Source organism: Hippocampus comes, unplaced genomic scaffold (assembly GCF_001891065.2).
Source record: "Hippocampus comes isolate QL1 unplaced genomic scaffold, H_comes_QL1_v1.1 scaffold132, whole genome shotgun sequence".
Taxonomy (NCBI): domain Eukaryota; kingdom Metazoa; phylum Chordata; class Actinopteri; order Syngnathiformes; family Syngnathidae; genus Hippocampus; species Hippocampus comes.
In genome coordinates this window covers 4,950,462-4,970,129 of record NW_017805467.1, presented here as the reverse complement: position 1 = coordinate 4,970,129, position 19,668 = coordinate 4,950,462, and the positions used below count along the sequence as shown (strand labels likewise).

Genomic DNA, 19,668 nt, shown 5'->3' with positions numbered 1-19,668 from the left:
ACAATGTTTATTTTCATTGCTTGTGTTTCCGAGAGGGTTTACTCATAATCGTAAGTCTGGAGACTGATATTTTCTTTAAAAATGCAATAAAACGGAACTTATTTTGGTGAAGGGAGATTTATTGCAGAACTGGAGAACAGCAATAGGTTTAAATAGGTGTGGGTCCATGGGGTTGTTCTTCAGTCAGCCAATAGCTACAATATGGCAGACTGTAGTGTGTGTGTGTGTGTGTGTGTGTGTGTGTGTGTGTGTGTGTGTGTGTGTGTGTGTGTGTGTGTGTGTGTGTGTGTGTGTGTGGGCTAAGGCCATACACAACATCAGCACGCACTATCCTCATATATTGCCTGGTCTTAAGGTCCCATATGGCACAACTTAGAGCACATGACACAGTGATCTCACACCAAGTGAATATTTAGCATGTGGCTTTTTGTGTGGCGTGTCCTTGCACAGCTCTATTTATGAGAACCAATTTCAGTCTCAAAGCATCATGGTGTTGCTTTTCTCAGTCGTGTTTGGTTCAAAACAAAATATGGGGGAGGGGATATTGAATGTAAAGTGAATATTAAGTGTACAGTTAGCCGTGAAAGCATCATCTCGACTTCTCAACCCCCCCCCCCCCCCAATATCTCCTTGGGGCATACGTTTCAGATTATGGCTCCTAAGGATATCTCTGAAATAAGTCCAAACACTCAAAGATTAATTCGTCGTGTAGTTTACACGGTGAAGTGAGATGTGTGTGTGTGAGAGCTGGGTCTTTTGACTTGAATGGAACTCAAGCCCAGCAGCCAGACACAATCTTTGGCTGCTTTTGGGTTTGTTTTTTTTTTCCATTCACAGGGGGACCTCTAGTGGCTCAAATGTGTCATGCAAAATGGTGGCAGAGGTCATCTCATTTTTCCAGATTGACAAAGATTCCAGTTTGTGTCATCGTTGCAAAAGTGAACCTGACGTATTTTATCTTTATCTGTTTGTATTTTTCAGGGAAGATTTTGATGAGGAGGGGTTCTGCCAGCCGTACAGAGGCATCGCCTGCGCCCGCTTCATCGGCAACCGCAGCATCTTTGTCGACTCGTTGCAGATGCAGGGTGAAATAGAGACCCAGATAACTGGTGAGAAACACATTTTTCTTAATATAAGTAGTGCACTCTCTCTTCTGAATAGGGTTGCAAATTGGGGAGGCGTTTTTTTTTTTCTCCACAAAAATGACCAATATTTCACTTTGCTCTGGATACTGTTGTCAGATAACGTGTTCTACGTTAAACATTTTTTTGTATTTGTGTTAAATTCTCTCAATTCCCATATATTCCTCTTAATTCACATGGAAGCATTTCTAGTTGCCAGTCAATTTCTTGTCCTAAATGTCTAGTTGATGAACATATTGCATCACAGTACAGGTCTATAAGCAAAGCCTTCATTCACAACTTCCTGTTCAATTCAAATCTTTACAAAAAATGTCTAACTTACTCCTAGAAACTTATTTCAGGGGCTTAAATAGAATGAAACTGCGTGTTCCATCCTCTCAATTATTTTACCGTTCAAATGCAGACCAGGCTGTGGGGTTCAAAGTGGGGAGGCGTTTTTTTTTTTTCTCCACAAAAACGACCAATATTTCACTTTGCTCTGGATACTGTTGTCAGATAACCTGTATTACATTAAACATTATTTTGTATTTGTGTTAAATTCTCTCAATTCCCATATATTCCTCTTAATTCACATGGAAGCATTTCTAGTTGCCAGTCAATTTCTTGTCCTAAATGTCTAGTTGATGAACATATTGCATCACAGTACAGGTCTATAAGCAAAGCCTTCATTCACAACTTCCTGTTCAATTCAAATCTTTACAAAAAATGTCTAACTTACTCCTAGAAACTTATTTCAGGGGCTTAAATAGAATGAAACTGCGTGTTCCATCCTCTCAATTATTTTACCGTTCAAATGCAGACCAGGCTGTGGGGTTCGGTAATGCATATGTTATTGATTCGACTAATGATGTCACCCAAAAATCTGGGAAGCGGGGACCACTGACAGAGCACATTTACGATGCCACTTAAGTAAGAGGTGTGAAGTAGGACTGAGAATTGTAGCTTTTAAGATGGCCAAAACACTTTGCAGCTTTACTTTTCAAGATGTCTTCAGTCATCTCAAAAATCACAATTTGAAGAACGTGTGCTTGTGGTTTGGAAAATAGCCAATTTTCCGCATTCACCTTTAATTGCCTGTCCGCTCCCCCACAAAGAGCTGCTTTAGCGATAATCCCCGCCACAAAGAAGCATATGTTTGCAATAACTGCACAGTCTATGAATCATGCTCTCATGCATTTAAAACTGCAGGTTTTTATTGTCAGTTGATCACTTTGATCCTTTAGGCATGTGCACAGTGAACTATATGAGTATGGCATTTGTTTCCTTATGTGTAAATTACTCATGTTATTGACTGGAAAACAATTTAAATGAAGGCATAAAAAAATCAATAAAGAACTTGACGATGTTTTACGGTATCTGTTGTCTGGAACTGACTTTGCCCGTTTTGTTCCCCAGCGGCCTTCACCATGATCGGCACGTCCAACCATCTCTCCGATCGCTGCTCTCAGTTTGCCATCCCATCTCTCTGTCACTTCGCCTTCCCGACCTGTGACCGCAGCTCGGGCGCCGACAAACCACGGGACCTGTGCAAGGATGAGTGTGAGATCCTGGAGAATGACTTGTGCAAGACCGAGTACATCATCGCCCGCTCGAACCCGATCATCCTGAAAAGGCTGAAGCTGCCTAACTGTGAGGATCTGGCAGCCTCAGACAGTCTGGAGGCAGCCAACTGTCTGAGGATCGGCATCCCCATGGCGGAGCCGATTAACAAAAGTAAGGCCCCTCTGATTCCTTATTGTACACAATCTAATACCCAACCTAATGAGAATGGGTTTTTAACTGCCACTTTCAAATAAAGTAGGTGTCCAACTCAACAGTGGTATATGGTTGGAGTTACAGCAGTGTAGAAATGCACTGGTTCATAATTGAGTGGTGCGGCTCATATTTTGGGACCTTATTTAGTGAAAATAGAAGTCAAGAATTTTTATTAGAGCTCTTGCAGTGTGGATGGGCAAGTGTGCCTAAAGCTGTGGCCAGTAATTGTATTTTTTTGATGTTGCCATTGTAAACCAAACAAAAAGAATCAACCTCGCTGATTCATAACAGAATCGACCTTAGTGGGATGTCGTGATTTGCCCACTCATCTTTGCGTGGATGCCCAATCCTGCCTGTAGCATTTTTTTAATAATTATTGACAATCCACTTTCTGATAGCGATAATATTTCAAATGTATATCACAAATCTTGGTGGCCAAGTGGTTAGCACTGCTTACAGTTCTGAGGTTGGGGGTTTGAATCCAGCCTCTAGCTATGTGTGGAATTTGTTCTGTTTGTTCTCGTATGTGGGTTCCAAAAACTTGCATTTAGGTAAAGAGAAGAAAAACAATTATCCATAGGTGTAATGCGAGTGTTGATGGATGTTGGTTTTTGTTTCCTGCGACTGGCTGGTGACCAATGCAGGAAGAACCCCGCCTTTTGCACAAAGTTAGCTGATCTCCAGCCCACCTGCGATCCTATTCAAGGCAAGCGGTGTTGAGCGTGAATGTATGGATAAATGACAAATCTCAATTGACTTTCAGCTGTTTTAAAGGAAAACTTCAGACATCTTGTCAACAATTGTACTTTGCGTAGGCCTATACATTTTTACAGGAACCCCAAAACATGTAATGCCGTCTTCTGTGCTGTTTGTCAGATCACAAGTGTTACAACAGCAGCGGATCAGAATACCGCGGCACCATCAGTATGACCAAGTCCGGCCGTCAGTGTCAACCGTGGAATTCCCAGTATCCACATAGCCACAACTTCCTGGCTGCACGCTACCCGGAACTCAACGGGGGTCATTCGTACTGCCGCAATCCGGGAAACAAACATGAGGCCCCCTGGTGCTTCACGCTGGATGAAGGGGTCCGCATGGAGCTCTGCGACATTCCCATCTGTGGTGCGACAGTGTTTACATTCACATTTCAGACATGAATTGAATACAATCAGCACGTTGTGTGATGGCATTCCTCATTTCCTGTAGACCATAAGGAGAAGTCTGGTGGTGGCAACATGGAGATCTTGTACATTCTGGTCCCAAGTGTGGCCATCCCGCTGGCCATCGCCTTGCTCTTCTTCTTCATTTGCGTGTGCCGCAACAACCAGAAGTCCGCCAGGCCACCTGCCCCTCGCCAGCCCAAACCGGTCCGTGGGCAAAATGTCGAGATGTCCATGCTCACAACAGCATACAAGCCAAAGGTACGTCACATGTTGAAATTAAACAGTGTGCCCCACTCAGTCCGTCTGAGATACCTTGAAGATTTGCCTGGATTTTTCTCATCCTAATGTAATTTCATCTCTTTTTGGCCAATATCTTTCTGGAAAAAAATCGGAATATTTATTGGAAATGTAGTCTGACAGAAGGAGGTTTAGGAGTGGTCAGAAAAGGAAGGCGAAACCAATACAAGGCTTAGAACAAGGCAATATAAAACCGAATACGATGTCATACACAGTAGGAGTTGGATTTTGTCTGTTATGTTTGGCGGGACGGTAGCGCTGCGTCCTGTGAGGAAAGGACACAAGGAGTAGAAATTGGTACTGGACGGGTATGTGATGCGAGTAACTAACTATTCAGTGCCAAAACACCTGTAAAGAATTTGAATGCAAAATCCAGGAAGTTAAAATAATCACAAGCAATAATGAGATAGTGGACACACCAGATGATTTGTCTCCAGGGAGACTGTGTGTCTCTCAAATTTATCGAATTCCCTCCAAGCAATTGAGTTTTTTTCCATGAATGTTATGAAAATATCACATGAATCAAGTTATCATTTTCAGAGGAGAAAAAAATTAGGACAGAGAAGATGGGAACAATGACTTGTATTGAAATTGCCTCTTTTGTTGTATTTGTTCCATCATCAGGCCTAAGTAAATTAAATTCTCAGACAAAAATATAACAGCTATTCATATAAGACATATCCCTACAGAAAAAAAGAATCACTTTTAGAATTGTGACTTTATTCTTCAAAGATGACAACTTTTTTCGGTGAAAATGTTTTTCCCCCCCTTTCTTTTTCTATTTGATATTGCAACTTTATTCTCATAACATAGACTTCTCATAACAGTCAACTTCTTATATTTCTATATTTTTTTTACATCGTTTTTTTTCCCTCTTTGGTCTACTCCTTGTTATTGCTTTAACAGTTCTGTTTTTATTAGGTTTATTTGGTTGTCGTGTGACATGGTGTATTGAATTTTTTATCAAGTCAAGTATCAAGTACAACTTTATTTTCAAATGTGCTGCATGTGTAACAAGACCAGTTGCGCTATACATGAACACAGATTCACTCATACTCACACACATTCTAGTCAAGTAAAATCATGTTTATTTATATAGCCCTAAATCACAGAAAAAGTCTCAAAGGGCTTCACATGCCTACAGTGGACAAGTATTAACGACATCCTCTGATCTTGACCAGGAGGGCAAGGAAAAACATAAGGGGAAAAATGAACAACATTGAGAAGGGTTTTGCAGATGGGGAAATCACATTTCCGGCCAGCGTGACCAGTGTTCAATGGCTGCTGAGTGGGCAACATTTAAGACAATATGATGGTATACAGTGTTAGTTAGAATAATGTCCTACTCAAAACCCAGCCCGTTTGGTCAATGAAAAAAATCTCCATAACAGTGCCTCCAAGTAAGTGGTCCATCTCAGATCTTGTCCAGATCAGTCGGAGCAGAATCTGTACAGCCACATCCAATTGTGTCGTCGTCGCCAAGCCTCCTCTCCAAACCGGAAAGGATGGCAGGGGAGGCCTCCCAACAGCCCAACATGTAGGTCAACTAAATTTTCAGCCAGAGACTGATACACCCACGCTTCAAGAAGGAGAGGCACCGCCGCTCGTTCCTACCGACTGCTGTCAGGCTATTGAATAGACCGGGGGTCGGCAACACGCGGCTCCATAGCCGCATGCGGCTCTTTAGCGACATCTAGTGGCTCCCTGGAGCTTTATAAAAAATGTTTGAAAATGGAAAAAGATTTTGATAGTAGGCTAATATAGCTCAAACAGATATAGATACATTTGCAGCTCCGAAAAAGGAGAGCTGTGGTGTTGGTTTTTTAAAACGTACACTTTATTTATGCTTTTAACAGTCTCGACAAACACAGACACATCTGCCTCCGACTCCGTGCCTTGTCTCTTCTTGTTCGACTCGAGAGGCGTTCAAAGACAGCCTCAGAAAAACGGAAATTAATGATCACTTCACTGACACTAAGAAAAGCGAAAATAATGCACCAAAACAAAAAAAACCAAGCGAGGAAATTACAAAATAAATTTTATGCGGGAGTTTGTGAACACACAACAAAGGAATGAATAACAAACAATTCTGAGACAGTCCAGTCTCCGACATACATACAGCATGTGTTTCCTTCATTGTAAGTTTTATAGAAGGCTTTTATTTTTTTGCAGCTCCAGACATATTTGTTTTTTGTTTTTTTTGTCCTATATGACTCGTTCAACATTTTGGGTTGCCGACCCCTGGAATAGACAGACCTAAAAACCTGGACTCACCCCCACTCCCCCATTTTTAAGATGCTTATATCTATATATTATCATTTATATTTATTTATATACATGTTGGTTTTCTGCTTCTCCCTTTCATAATTTTGCTGCTATAAAATGGGAATTTCTCCATTGAGAGACAAATGAAGGTTTTCTTAACTCATCTTATCTTTAAATGCAAGAGTGTACAAATAGGTCTTAAAGATAGAATGGGACAGATCTTAGCGGCAATGTAGCAGTCGAAAAACGCAGTTCTAGTAATATTATCGGGGTTAAGAAGCAAAAAATTGAAAGACATACATTTTTTTATTTCAGTAAAAGCGCGCCTGCAGATTACTGCAATTGCACGGATGTGTTATTTCCAGGAGCATAGAGGGTGTCATCAGCATCCGGGCCTGTTCACCCGTTATATTTACATATAATATCATATGGGATACAAGTCCGGGCCTGTTCACCGCCAGCTGGGTCGCCCGGGTGAGGGTGTCTGATATAAGACCCGAAACACCCTATGACCCCCGGAACATCAATGATGATGTTGCACCACTAGGTGTATTCAAATTCGACGGGTATGCCTGAATTCTCAATAACGGAAGCATGTACAGTAGATAATGAACAATAGAGGGTCAAGTACAAATCCCTGCGGCACTCCACATGCAACATTACAAAGCTCAGAAGTCACGTTGCCATGAATTACATTGTGCGCCCTCTCTGAGAGGGAAGAACTAATCCAAAAAAAGTGCTAAACCTGAAATACCAACAGGTATCGAGGCGTTTTAGTAATATGTTGTGATCGACATTGTCAAAGGGCGTGCTAAAGTCCAGTAATAGTATTGATGAGCTGTCACAGTCCAAAGCTAGGAGAAGATTATTAGTCACTTTAGCAAGGACCATCTCAGTGGAGTGGTCGGACCTAAATCCTGAATGAAGAGGTTCCAATCAATTGATTGCTATGTAATCATTAAGCTGTTGCGCTATGACTTTTTCAAGAATTTTCGCAATAAACAGGAGACTTGAAACCTGATAACTGATACTCTCTCGGTCGGGGTTTGATTTCAAGAATTTTCGCAATAAACAGGAGACTTGAAACCGGTCTATAATAACTGATACTCTCTCGGTCGGGGTTTGATCGCTTAAGTAGGGGTCGAATAACATCGGTCTTAAAAGCTGCTGATCCAGTGCCAGTGGAGTGTAATACATCAATAATTTTTAAGATGGAAGGTCCTAAAATCATAAACAATTCTTTAACAAGTTTGCCAGGAAGCGGCTCCAGCACATAAGCTGTCTGTTTTGCCATACTACTACTTTTTACACTTGCAACCCTTTTTGGGCTAGCCTGTGGTGACTCTAAATGAAGTCTTGTGTTTTGCCTTTTGAAGTCATGAGAGCAGACGGCAAGACAGAGTCATAATACAGCACCTCCCCGCCGTGTGCCTTTCGTCCAATAGCTTGCTGACTGCTGCGGTCATGCATCGTCGTGGAGATCTTCATATCTTTTTCATTAAAGCCCAGCAGGTCCTGGAATGTTTGACTACACTTCTTTTTGTTGCTCCCAAACTCCCCCTTATGTCACAGCCAACTACTGCTCCAGCGGTAGTAGAATGTAGTTTTCTCAAGGCTGCATGTCTCTCCGTTTTTGACCACATCACTTTGGTAGTGGTGGAGGGGAATTAATGAGATGGACTGTTGGCCTGTGTTCAAGGTGGAATGCAAAATATTCCTGTCACTGTTTCTGGAGACAACCATGGAATATGGCTGAGGTGTCAGGTGTGATGAATATCTTTTATTTACTTTGTCGTGAGGGGAGAGAGACAGGCCAAATGTTGCTGGCCTCCTTGCTGTGTTTGAATGACCTTGTGTCAGGTTTAAAAAGATCAAAAGGTATGTATGAATGGAATTGTCTTGCAGAAATTGCAGGGTCCACATGTGGGAAAACGCGATCTTCCAAAACGGTTGGAAAAGATGACTCTCATCTTATTTACATATATAATTAAGCGTTAAGCTCCAAATGGTTCGTAAACTTTGTCAAAGTCGAATTTTATTTGTTGAATAAGTATTTTTTTGTTGGAAAGTGTCTTAGAGAGCTTCATGGCGGGGATTGCCGTTTTTAACATTATAATACATTTCTAATTACACTGGTCAACACAATATTTGAATCAGAGATGTCTTTATTTGTTCCAAAATGTACTTTTGATGCTGATTTAAAAAAATGTCTTTACTTTTTTTCCAAGCACATGAGGTTTATGAGATATTTTCATGTTTTTGTTTTAAAGAATGACCCATAGTAGTTTGTGCAATACATATTTTACCAGCATTATAATCTGTAGCGTTGACGTTTCAGAATAAAATTCCACCTGTTGCGGAACCTAACCCTTATTTTATAAATCTTACTTAATGTATTCCTATATCACTTGTTATATTATAATTATTATGGAAACCTGATGTACTACAGATTTGCAATTAGCGCCAAACAAATATATATATATATATATAATAATCTAGAAAAGTTTCTAGATTATTATTATTATCTCAGACTAAAAAAATGTAGTCAAAATTTGCTGACCAGTATTAGGACTATTGATTAGATTTATTCATAATGTAATCTTTTTGCACCATTCTCCTGATTACATCGAGCCTAATCTATGACATTCTAAGGTGCTATTTTCGGTATGCCTCAATTGTCAAAAACGGAATAATTGTGTACACAAATGAACATGGATGAAATGAATGATGAAAATAATGATCTCTTTTGTGTACCCGGTAATATTAAGCAAAAATATATCTATCCACCAAATTTAAAAAATAGGGAAGCCGTTTAAGTAACAATACTTGACTCTAAAAAAAATGTGACGAAATAGATGTTAAGATTTCACAGCATTATGCGATTTCCTTAAAACCAGCAAAGTATTTGGTCTCCCGTTTCTCCCTGCGACTGCTTGGCTTCTGTGCAGGATCACACTGGGGTCAACGCCTGTGACAAACCACTTAGACACACATACACAACACTTACACACAAAACGTGGCGGTGTAAGGAGGATCTGAGGCTTTGGGTGGGGCGGGAAGAAGGGGTGAAACAAACTTTTAACTAAAAACATGTGTGTCACATCATGCACACACCCAGCCCCCCCCACCCCCAACCCCTCCCGTCAGAGCTCATGCAGGGCGGCCAAGATGTGTCAATGCACGACTGGAGTGCATCTTCAGTCTTTCGGTCAATTTGAAATCGTGTGATAGCATTCTTTTAAATTTGCAGAGAAAAAAAACACCCACTGGACGGCTATCGTGGTTACATGCATAATGTGATGTTTGATTACTTTCAAGTATCTTTAGCCGTCATAAAATTTGATGACTGGAAATATGGCCTTGGTACAGCAGCTACTCGGTGAAACCGAACGTACTCCAGAGTTAAGCATATGTTCAAGGTTGGAAATGCAATTTTGAACGGTTAACTCTGACATCTCTCTTTGCTCGGCTGCATTTGTGTGGTCTCTCTGTGCTGCGAAACAGAAGATATGCACAACTGAAAATTGAGATACATACATCTGGAATACATTTTTTGAATAATACATTCAAGATACAGTTGAATTATAAATGATTCCAATTAGACTGAAACTTTGCAGAATGGGAAATGAGACCAACAGATTTTTGAGGGCATTTTTTTCATTGCAATATAAGTACCATATATGAGTATGTTTGTATTTTATTTGCATTTATATTCAAAATAATAAAAATGCTTAAATAGCCAACCAGGATATTGATTGTTTTCCATCGAAGCCTTCATAATGCCACCCTTTTAAGTACAATCAAATGAATATACACTTTTTTTCTTGCTGGAGTTGCCTGTTCAAGCTTATTTTTTCAATATTTTATGCCGCAAAAGCTGTTATCTACCTCTTAGCAGGACACCCATCCTTGTATTTTGTTCTTGTGCAGGCTTCGCACAAAAGCCCTTTCATTGCGAGCTACTTTTTTGATCTTGTCAGAGTGTGCGCTGTTGATTGCACAAACTGCTGCTCATGACAATGCGGTTGCACAAACATGCAATGGGCGAACCAAGTTTTTCCCCGCTTTCAACCTTGGCAGACTTTTGTGCTCTATTGAGGGCTTTTTTTTTCATTTTGTGACATTCCATTGAATTGTACATTGTAATATAGCAGGCATCTTGCCAGCATGAGTTTAGAAGAAATACGGGAATTTTTACATGCGGGACAATGACGAGCAAAGTGCACACAAACTGTTCTCCCTCTGCAGAGTAAGGCCAAAGAGCTTCCCCTGTCGGCGGTGCGTTTCATGGAAGAGCTTGGAGAGTGCTCACTGGGGAAGATATACAAGGGTCATTTGTACTTGCCGGGCATGGACCAAGCACAACTGGTCGCCATCAAGACCTTAAAGGGCATCACGAGTGTCCAGCAGTGGAGTGACTTTCAGCAGGTACGCTTTCTCAGCATGTCTGCCTGAAAAATACGCATGTCAGTATAATGGAAAACTCTAAATTGATGGGAATGGTTATTTGTCGGTGGTCGACTGGCCAGTGTGTCGGCCTCACAGTGCAGAGGTGCACGGTTCGATTCAGGCTTCGGCCTTCCTGTGTGCAATTTGCATATTCTCCCCAAGCCTGCATGGATTTTCTCCAGGTATTCCGATTTCCTCCCACGTTCCAAAAGCATGAATGGCAGGCTTATTGAATACTCTAAATTGTCCCTAGGTCTGAGTGTGAGCGCGGATGGTTGTTCGTCTGTGTGTGCCCTGTGATTGGCTGGCAACCGTTCAGGGTGTTCCCCGCCTACTTCCCGAAGACAGCTGGGATAGGCTCCAGCGCCCTCCCTTGTGAGGATAAGTGGATCGGAAAATGGATGGATGGAGGGATATTTGTCTAGATTTGCCGTGCGATTGTCAGAGGCAACCAGTCCAGGGTGCAACCCAGCAAAATGTCGCAACCCCATAAAAACTGTCCCTGGAACTGTTTTAGATGAAGCTGATTTAGACTAATGAAATGCCAATGATGTTTTGGATTAGATTCCAAGTTAACAGTTTGTACCGTTTCTATTGCTGTAAAGGAATAGATGCCGTATACTCAATCTGAGTTTTAATATCTTGAAAAAGTCAACTCGCTGAATTCTACGGTCAATTTATTTATGTTCCAGTGGCAATTTTCTACTCTGCTTACCAGTATTTGCTTCCTTGCTTTCGTGGAACCACACACTGCGACAGTCTCCACATTTGTGGGGATTTCTAAAAAGAAAGGCGACATTAACAGGCAGTCATGCGTTTCTCCAAAGCTACTGCTTTGCCAGCGGAACGCTCTGTCTTCCCACAAGATCTGAAGCGTGTCCTGTTTTATTTCCACAGAAGGTACTTGAAATGCGGCAACCGACAAATGTGGCTGTGTATATTGAAAAAGGATTCTTTAGCAGATGTGTTAAAGGATGTTCACTGAAAATAGTTGAACACATAAACAGTAGTTCACCATTATCAATCAGGATGTCTGGGTCAACGTCAAACTTAAGAGAGAGAGTAAAATATTACCATTTGGTCTGCCTGAATCTCCAAATGAAGCATTTTTGTCAAGAAAGAACCCCTTTGTGTGCGATTATGTGTCTTACCACACTCATTTCACTCGCGTTATTTTGATTGCTGTTGCAGGAGGCCGCCGTGCTGACAGAGCTGCAGCACCCAAACGTGGTGTGCCTGCTGGGTGTGGTGACCCAGGAGCAGCCTGTCTGTTTGCTGTTTGAGTTTCTCCCTCAGGGCGACCTTCACGAGTTCCTCATCATGCGTTCGCCACATTCGGACGTAGGCTGCAGCAGTGATGAGGACGGAACCGTTAAATCCAGCCTGGATCACGGCGACTTCCTCCATATGGCCATACAGGCAAGAGCCCTTGAATCTTTTTTTTTTTTTTACAAGCTTTTTGAATGGAAACACTAACTTCTATAAAATAACTTCTATTTTTTCCAAGTTTGTATGTGCAACTTACATTACAGTAATCCCTCGTTTATCGCGGGGGTTACGTTCCAAAAAGAACCAGTGATAGGTGAAATCCGTGAAGTAGTGAGCTTTATTTTTTACAGTTATTATACAATACTGAACTATGTATACAATGAAACCAAAGACCAAAACCTGTTTTCAGGCCCAAGCACAAAAAAAAAAAAAAACGTTTTCAACAAATAACTATAATAGTTTTTGGAAATACTGTACTGTAAAATAATATTTTAATAGTCAGTACGAGGTTGACTGTTCACGTCAGTCAGTGCCTTAGCCAATCAGGATGCAGAACACAATTCACTGTTTAAAAGGATTAAAAAAACTGCACCAAAAAAATCCGTGAAACAGCAAAGCCGCGGAAAGTGAACCGCGTTAGAGCGAGCGATCACTGTACAGGTAGGGTGACCAGCTTTCAGATCTGGAAATAACAGAAGAAATTTGAGGGTTTGGCTCCCAAAAACCCTGAAATGTAGAGAATCACATGTATTTTTTTTTTTATATGTCATAATATGTAAGATTGAAGCCTCTGGACCCTGGGGGTCACCTGTCTGTCAGCAAGGAAGGAGAATTCAAGAAAACATTTCGACCCTTTCTGGGACAGCGATTACAACAGTGGACAGCTTATCTTGTTATCATGTTATCAGGTTACAGGGTGTATGAAAGGGTTAAAGTTAGCAATTATTATTTTTATAGACTGACGTAGCCCGAACCTGAGCATTTTGACCTGGCCTACTGTATTGTATCCATTTATAGGGACTGTAATTTAAACAAAGCCTGTCTGAGGGACACTTTTAATGAAAGCGGACAATACTTAAATTAAATAGCCTATAAAGTGCCGTAAATGTAATAACTGTCGACACCTTGACTTTAAGAGAAAGAAAAAAATGAAACACTTTTAAACGTGTTAACAGAGCCTGTCTGGGGACACTTTTACTATAATAAAGATAACTGTGATAAGTTTAAACACTTATGTGAATCCAAATGAAAGGATGAAAAGAATGGGGGGAAAAGTGCAAAACAATCAAGCAGCGGCAGTGCAAAGTGGCTGGACTGCCAGCGTGCAAGCAGACGGACAAAGGATTTGGCACAGAGCAGAGGAGAACTCACCAGACGCTGGCTACGCAGGAGGTCCTGCGAAACTCCCCCCCTGTTCATTATTTTTAAATTTAAGTGTTCATGTTTGTGTGTGACAGACGCATGAGACAATTGGGAAAATATGGAACAAACCGCGTCCCGTATTGGGAATGCAACATTAAATTCCCAATTAAAGGATGATTCCGTATTTTACGGCATGGGTGGCAACCTTAATTATAGGTGATGTATTTTGCATGCCCAAAACTTGTTCCATGCAGTTTCCCGAAATGTAATGGCAAATGGCCAAAAACGTTCAGCCGCTTTGCTACTACCTCAGTCATGAATCCTAAAAGTGAGACTTTGTTCAGAAGGCCGCCATGCATTTTACTTTTGTCATATATCATACATGCATAAAATTACTCGCTATAAATGCAGCTCTGGTTACTGCCTGTTCGTGTTTTATTTGAAGTTTATATTGAATACCAATGAGAATGACATCTTGAAATCTTTTCTATTTTTTTGTTTTTTTAATTAACACAACCTAGGTTGCTGCTGGGATGGAGTACTTGGCCAGTCACTTTTACATTCATAAGGACCTTGCGGCACGGAACATTCTAGTTGGCGAGCAGCTCCACGTGAAGATATCCGACCTGGGCCTCTCACGAGAGATCTACTCGTCAGACTACTACTGCATCCAACCCAAAACCCTTTTTCCTATCCGCTGGATGCCGCCCGAGGCTATCACCTACGGAAAGTTCACCACAGACTCGGACATCTGGTCCTTTGGGGTGGTGCTGTGGGAGGTCTTCAGTTACGGCCTGCAACCTTATTATGGCTTCTCCAACCAGGAAGTGATGGAGATGGTTCGAAAAAGGCAGCTGCTGCCCTGTCCTGAAGACTGTCCACCAAGGTATGTTTGAATCTGTATGCATTCGCCGGATAGTTTATTAGGTACACACTTGATTGCGGTCCAATACAAGACCTCCAGATTTAAAAGGACAATAATACTCAGTTATTGTAAGTCATATAGGTATGGCATTTTTAGTAAATTGAAAAATAAAATGGCGCCACCTATAGTTTCACTGTAAAGTAGTACAGTTATTTTGTGCACGCAATACTTTGTTTTTCTTTTCTGCCCCCCCCCCCCTTCAATTCTGCTGCTGTAGATTGCAAATTTCCCCAGTGTGGGACAAATAAAGGTTTTCTTATCTTTTCTTATCTTAACTCCAAGAATATCCACCTGTCAATCGTCAAATGGAAATCAAATCTATGAATCAGCATGAAAATGAAAGGTGGTCTTCAACACCAAAATGCTGCAAGGTGGATCCAAAGTCATTGGACAAAAACAGTGAATAAGTTAATTTTATCTGTGAGTAACAGAGGATAGGTTGGGGGGGAGGAGTCAGGGAAAACCGGAATTTACAAATTACCGAACCACAGATATGCAGGGGTTCACTGTATCAATCATTATGTCTGAGAGGAGTAACTTGTAACATATGGAAATTTCTACCTGCATCTCTTTTAACTGTGACCTGTGAATTCTTTTCAAATCAAATCAATGAAGAGGCTGTTTACATTTCTTCGTTTCACTAAACGTGAAAAGGTGAAATGATAAAGCCACATATTTGTTTACATTATTGTAGTCATCTGATTTACTGACTTATAAATGAAATGTATTATTATTTATTATTATTATGTTAACGTCACACTTGTGGGGTAGAATGTTGTGAAGATGTCGTGGTGAACGCTTAAAAGACTCCAATTCAAAGAGTTGAGTACATTAACTCTTTAATATTAATTTGTAGTTCGTTTGCCTCTATTTTAGCATAACATGAATTTATAGGGCTAAAATATTTCTGTACGATAAAGATTATATTTTTTTTATTGTAACTTGTGTTTGTTAAAAAAAATACACGCGAAGTGGTCCTGGAGTAGATGATTACGTATGAAATTGCAAATCTCGGAATTGAGGATCAGAAAATCACAATTAGATTCTTTTTCAAAATCCAGCCCTACTGAGAGCTATCAAATAAGTGATGAAAGGAATGATGTGTGATGTCACAGGTTCTATGGTTTGATGACCGAGTGCTGGCAGGAGGGGCCAGCGAGAAGACCTCGCTTCAAGGACATCCACAGCCGCCTACGAGCCTGGGAAGGGCCGTCATCTCACGCAAGCTCCAGCACGCCCTCCGGTGGCGGCGGCAACGCCACCACCCAGACCACCTCACTGAGCGCCAGCCCCGTCAGCAACCTGAGCAACCCTCGCTACGCCGCCGCGGGTTATCTCTACCCGCCCCAGTCGATCCCCTCGTCGGGCCAGATGGCTCCCATTCCAGCATGGGCACCCATGGCGGTGCCTCAAACACACCCACGTTTCATCCCCGTCAACGGCTACCAAATTCCACCAGGATATGCGGCTTTCCCTGCGCACTTCCCTCCCCCGGCGCCGCCCGCTCGGGTGATCCAGCATCACCTGCCGCCCCCTAAAAGCCGTTCGCCCAGCAGCGCCAGCGGCTCCACCAGCACAGGTCACGTCAGCGGCGGTCCCTCCACCACGGGCTCCAACCACGACGCCAACACGCCGCTGCTGTCACACTGCATCATGCCGGGGAACGGCGGAGGCCCGGTCCAAGTGTATGGACAGCTAACACAGAAGACGGTGGGACAGCTGGACCACACGCAAACATCAGCGCTGCTCGTGCCTGACTCTGACATGCTGATGTATAATGACACTGTCATCACTGCAGACCTGTAGATTACAAAAAAAAAAAAAAAACAGGATGCTCATCGTCTCCCACTTGCGAAATGTTGCCTCTCATCCAGCCACCCGGGCAAAGAATTAAATGGCGACTGTGTGGAGATTGGCCTGAACAAACATTTGGGCCTGCGCCAACCACACACGTACATTCATCCCTCAATTTTCTTCACAGCTTGTACTTCTTAGGGTCACAGGGAAGCTGGAGTCTATGCCAGATGACTTTGAGCAAGAGGCGAGGTACGTTCTGGACTGGTCTCCATCCAAATCCCACAACATGTTAACAAGTGTACTTAATATCATTGCGTTTCAAATATATGTTGCGTCGTTATTTTAGCCTTTGTACAATATACCTAAATACAGAATGAATGAATGAATGAATGAAGGAATGAATGAAATTCGAGGTTATAAGAGAACTTTTAATGATGGCGTCATAGAAGAAGTTGCCTCCAAGTGTAAGTGGATGATGTTGCAGTTTAATAGAGCACCAGTGTCAGTCAGTTAATAATTATCAGGAGACTTTCTAGCTTCAGCGTGACTTACTTTCAGTCGTATGTTTGAAAATACAAATTCAGTTTATCAAGCCTTTTCTATGAAGCAATAACTAGAAATTGCACTGACATGACATGCTCAAACCAACAACATGCCACAAGTGAAATTTAAGGTTTTCCGCCTTTAGGCGCCAAAGATTATCTTTAACATTTGGGTTGATGCATCAATCTGGCAGCTAACCACATATTTCTTAGCTTGCTTTTTCTCTGCTATTTTGTGCCTTACTTCCAGAAAATATCAATCAATCAAGTCATCTGCCACGGATGTCATCATACATAGAAGCTGACGTGTCTAAGGTCACATCGGTTGTCCTATATAGCCATTATTTTCCCCATCTCTCAATCTCACAAAGGAACATTTTAGTTTTTTTGTTTTTTTGTTTTTTAATGTTTGGATTTTGAAGGAAATTGTCCTTATTTGGTTACTGCCTCATTAAAGATGTGGGGAGTTGTGCTACCTTTTTATGATGAAATATGTTAATTTTTTTATATGCATGAATTATTACCGCCTCAACCAGAAGAATGTTATTATATTTAATTAGACTGAAGAAGAAAAAACAATGTTTGCCCTTGAAAAGGATTCCTGTTTGGACTGAGGCTGTAATAGAGAAAGACTTCACAAGTGTACTTACAGTATTTGGACAGCAATTCGAATATTCACACTTTTCTTCAATACTCTTGTGATTTATTTTCCTTTCCGTTGTCTTGAGCAGTTTTTGATGATGATCAGATAGCAGCACATGAATCCCTGAAACAGATGCAGCTTTTATTGAAACTGTTAGAGAGCTCGTGTTATTGAACGTGACTACCTATGAAGCCGACAATCACCGCCTTGTGTTCTCGTTTTCCTCTCTGCATATAAATTTGGACCAGTTCTATTTAGTAGAATTGTTTCTTTCGTAACGGCACAATCCAATTTAGAAAGTCTCACAGTTTAATGTACACATTCAACTCTTGTGATTCTGCTTCAATCGAACTTGATGCAAATAATATTAGATTTTATTCTCCTCATATCCAGCCCAAATTAAGTTGACATTTTTTTCTTTTACAAGCAATGTTTTGGCTCTATCAAATGTAAAGGATTTTGCCTATTTGTAATGTAGCAAATGCAAATAGTACCACTTGTATGCGAGACTGTGAATTTTAATCAAATCGAAGTCCTTTTTATTTAGTGAAACTATTGTACCTTTTGTTTTTACTCCTTTTTTTTCTTTAAGAACAAACTGTAAAAGTCCATTTTAATTCATCATTGGGTGTCAATTTGAGGAGGTTTACGTTTTTGTTTGTCCCATTTGACCAAGAGGCCTATGATTTGTATGAATACTTTTGCACAGGTGTTTTTGTATTGCAGTCATTCATTAAATGATGTTTGATTTACGCGGGAGTTAAATGTGATGACTAATTTGTAGGGATACTGTGTACTGTTCACATCTGAGCAATGTGCAACGTTTCAATTACTAGTTGACAGCAAAACTCATTTTTTGCTCCCCAACGGTTTCACTTGGGATATATATATATTTTTTTTTTTAATGGCGTAATAGCAGTCCCAATTGTAGGCTGCAGGTGGTACCCTTGAGTTGTATGGGCCTCGTGAGAGTCATCTGGTAATAAAATTACTGCATGACTACATCAATTTGGCCTGTGAAGGAAACATGATTCTGGATTAGTTTTGGGGCGCGCGTGTGTTGTGTGCACTTTAGATGAACATAATTTCAATGCCCTTTCCGGCCCTGTACACACGCGTCAAGGGATCCTAAGGCAGCTGGATATTTTGGAGTACAAAAGGGGTCCTCCTTTCGCGACGCACGATCGATATACGACGTTTTAGAGTTACGAACGGTGCACAAGCACAACCATATTGTCCCGAAGGCACGGTTATTGTTTTATAGATTCATACTCATGACCTGAAATGACAAAAAACGAAGCTTTCCCAAATGACACCACCAGCAAGCAATACTGAGATGTGTGGGTAAATGGTTTATATGATAATTAGTCGAAAGCCTCTAACCCGACGCCTCTCTCCCACCCTCATCCCTCTCTCACTGTCTCTCTGAAATCAAATCTTGGTTCACCCATAATTTCCTTAAACTAAACAGCAATAAAACAGAACTCCTCCTCGTCGGTACCAAAGCTACTCTCAACAAAGCCGACAGTTTTTCCCACCAAATTGACAATGCCATTGTTTCTCCCCGTCCCTTACTCACTCCTCACTCTACTGCTATCCTAGTTCACAGTCTCGTCACTTCCCGTATTGACTACTGTAACTCACTTCTCTTCGGTGTCCATCAAAAATTCCTCCATAAACTTCAACTTGTTCAGAACTCAGCAGCCCGGATCATCACGAGAACCCCCTCCTTCCATCATATCACCCCCATCCTCCGACAGCTCCACTGGCTTCCTGTCAAATCTAGAATCAACTTCAAATTACTTCTCTTTACGTTCAAGGCCATCCATAACCTTGCGCCCCCTTACCTGTCAGATCTCCTTCAAATTTCCATTCCCTCTCGCTCACTCAGGTCCTCATCCTCCCTCCACCTTTCTCTGCCCTCTGCCCGTCTCAGCACAATGGGGTGCAGAGCCTTCAGTCGCTCTGCCCCCAAACTCTGGAACGCACTACCACCTGACATTCGTAATATTGACTCTCTTTTCATATTTATCACCCAGCTCAAAACCCACCTATTCAG

General features: G+C 41.4%; 1 protein-coding gene across 1 annotated transcript in view; it reads left to right on the top strand.

Annotated features, from left to right (window-relative positions):
• Positions 1-18,361, top strand: part of LOC109519095 (inactive tyrosine-protein kinase transmembrane receptor ROR1) — a 53,492-nt gene extending 35,131 nt beyond the window's left edge. The window contains exons 2-9 of the mRNA XM_019875415.1: positions 982-1,109; positions 2,538-2,855; positions 3,774-4,019; positions 4,104-4,318; positions 10,871-11,050; positions 12,263-12,490; positions 14,224-14,588; positions 15,743-18,361. Of these exons, the coding sequence (XP_019730974.1) occupies positions 982-1,109; positions 2,538-2,855; positions 3,774-4,019; positions 4,104-4,318; positions 10,871-11,050; positions 12,263-12,490; positions 14,224-14,588; positions 15,743-16,433 (2,371 nt within the window). The 3' untranslated portion in view covers positions 16,434-18,361. The remainder of the gene's footprint in view (positions 1-981; positions 1,110-2,537; positions 2,856-3,773; positions 4,020-4,103; positions 4,319-10,870; positions 11,051-12,262; positions 12,491-14,223; positions 14,589-15,742) is intronic.
• The last annotated feature ends 1,307 nt before the right edge of the window (positions 18,362-19,668 follow it).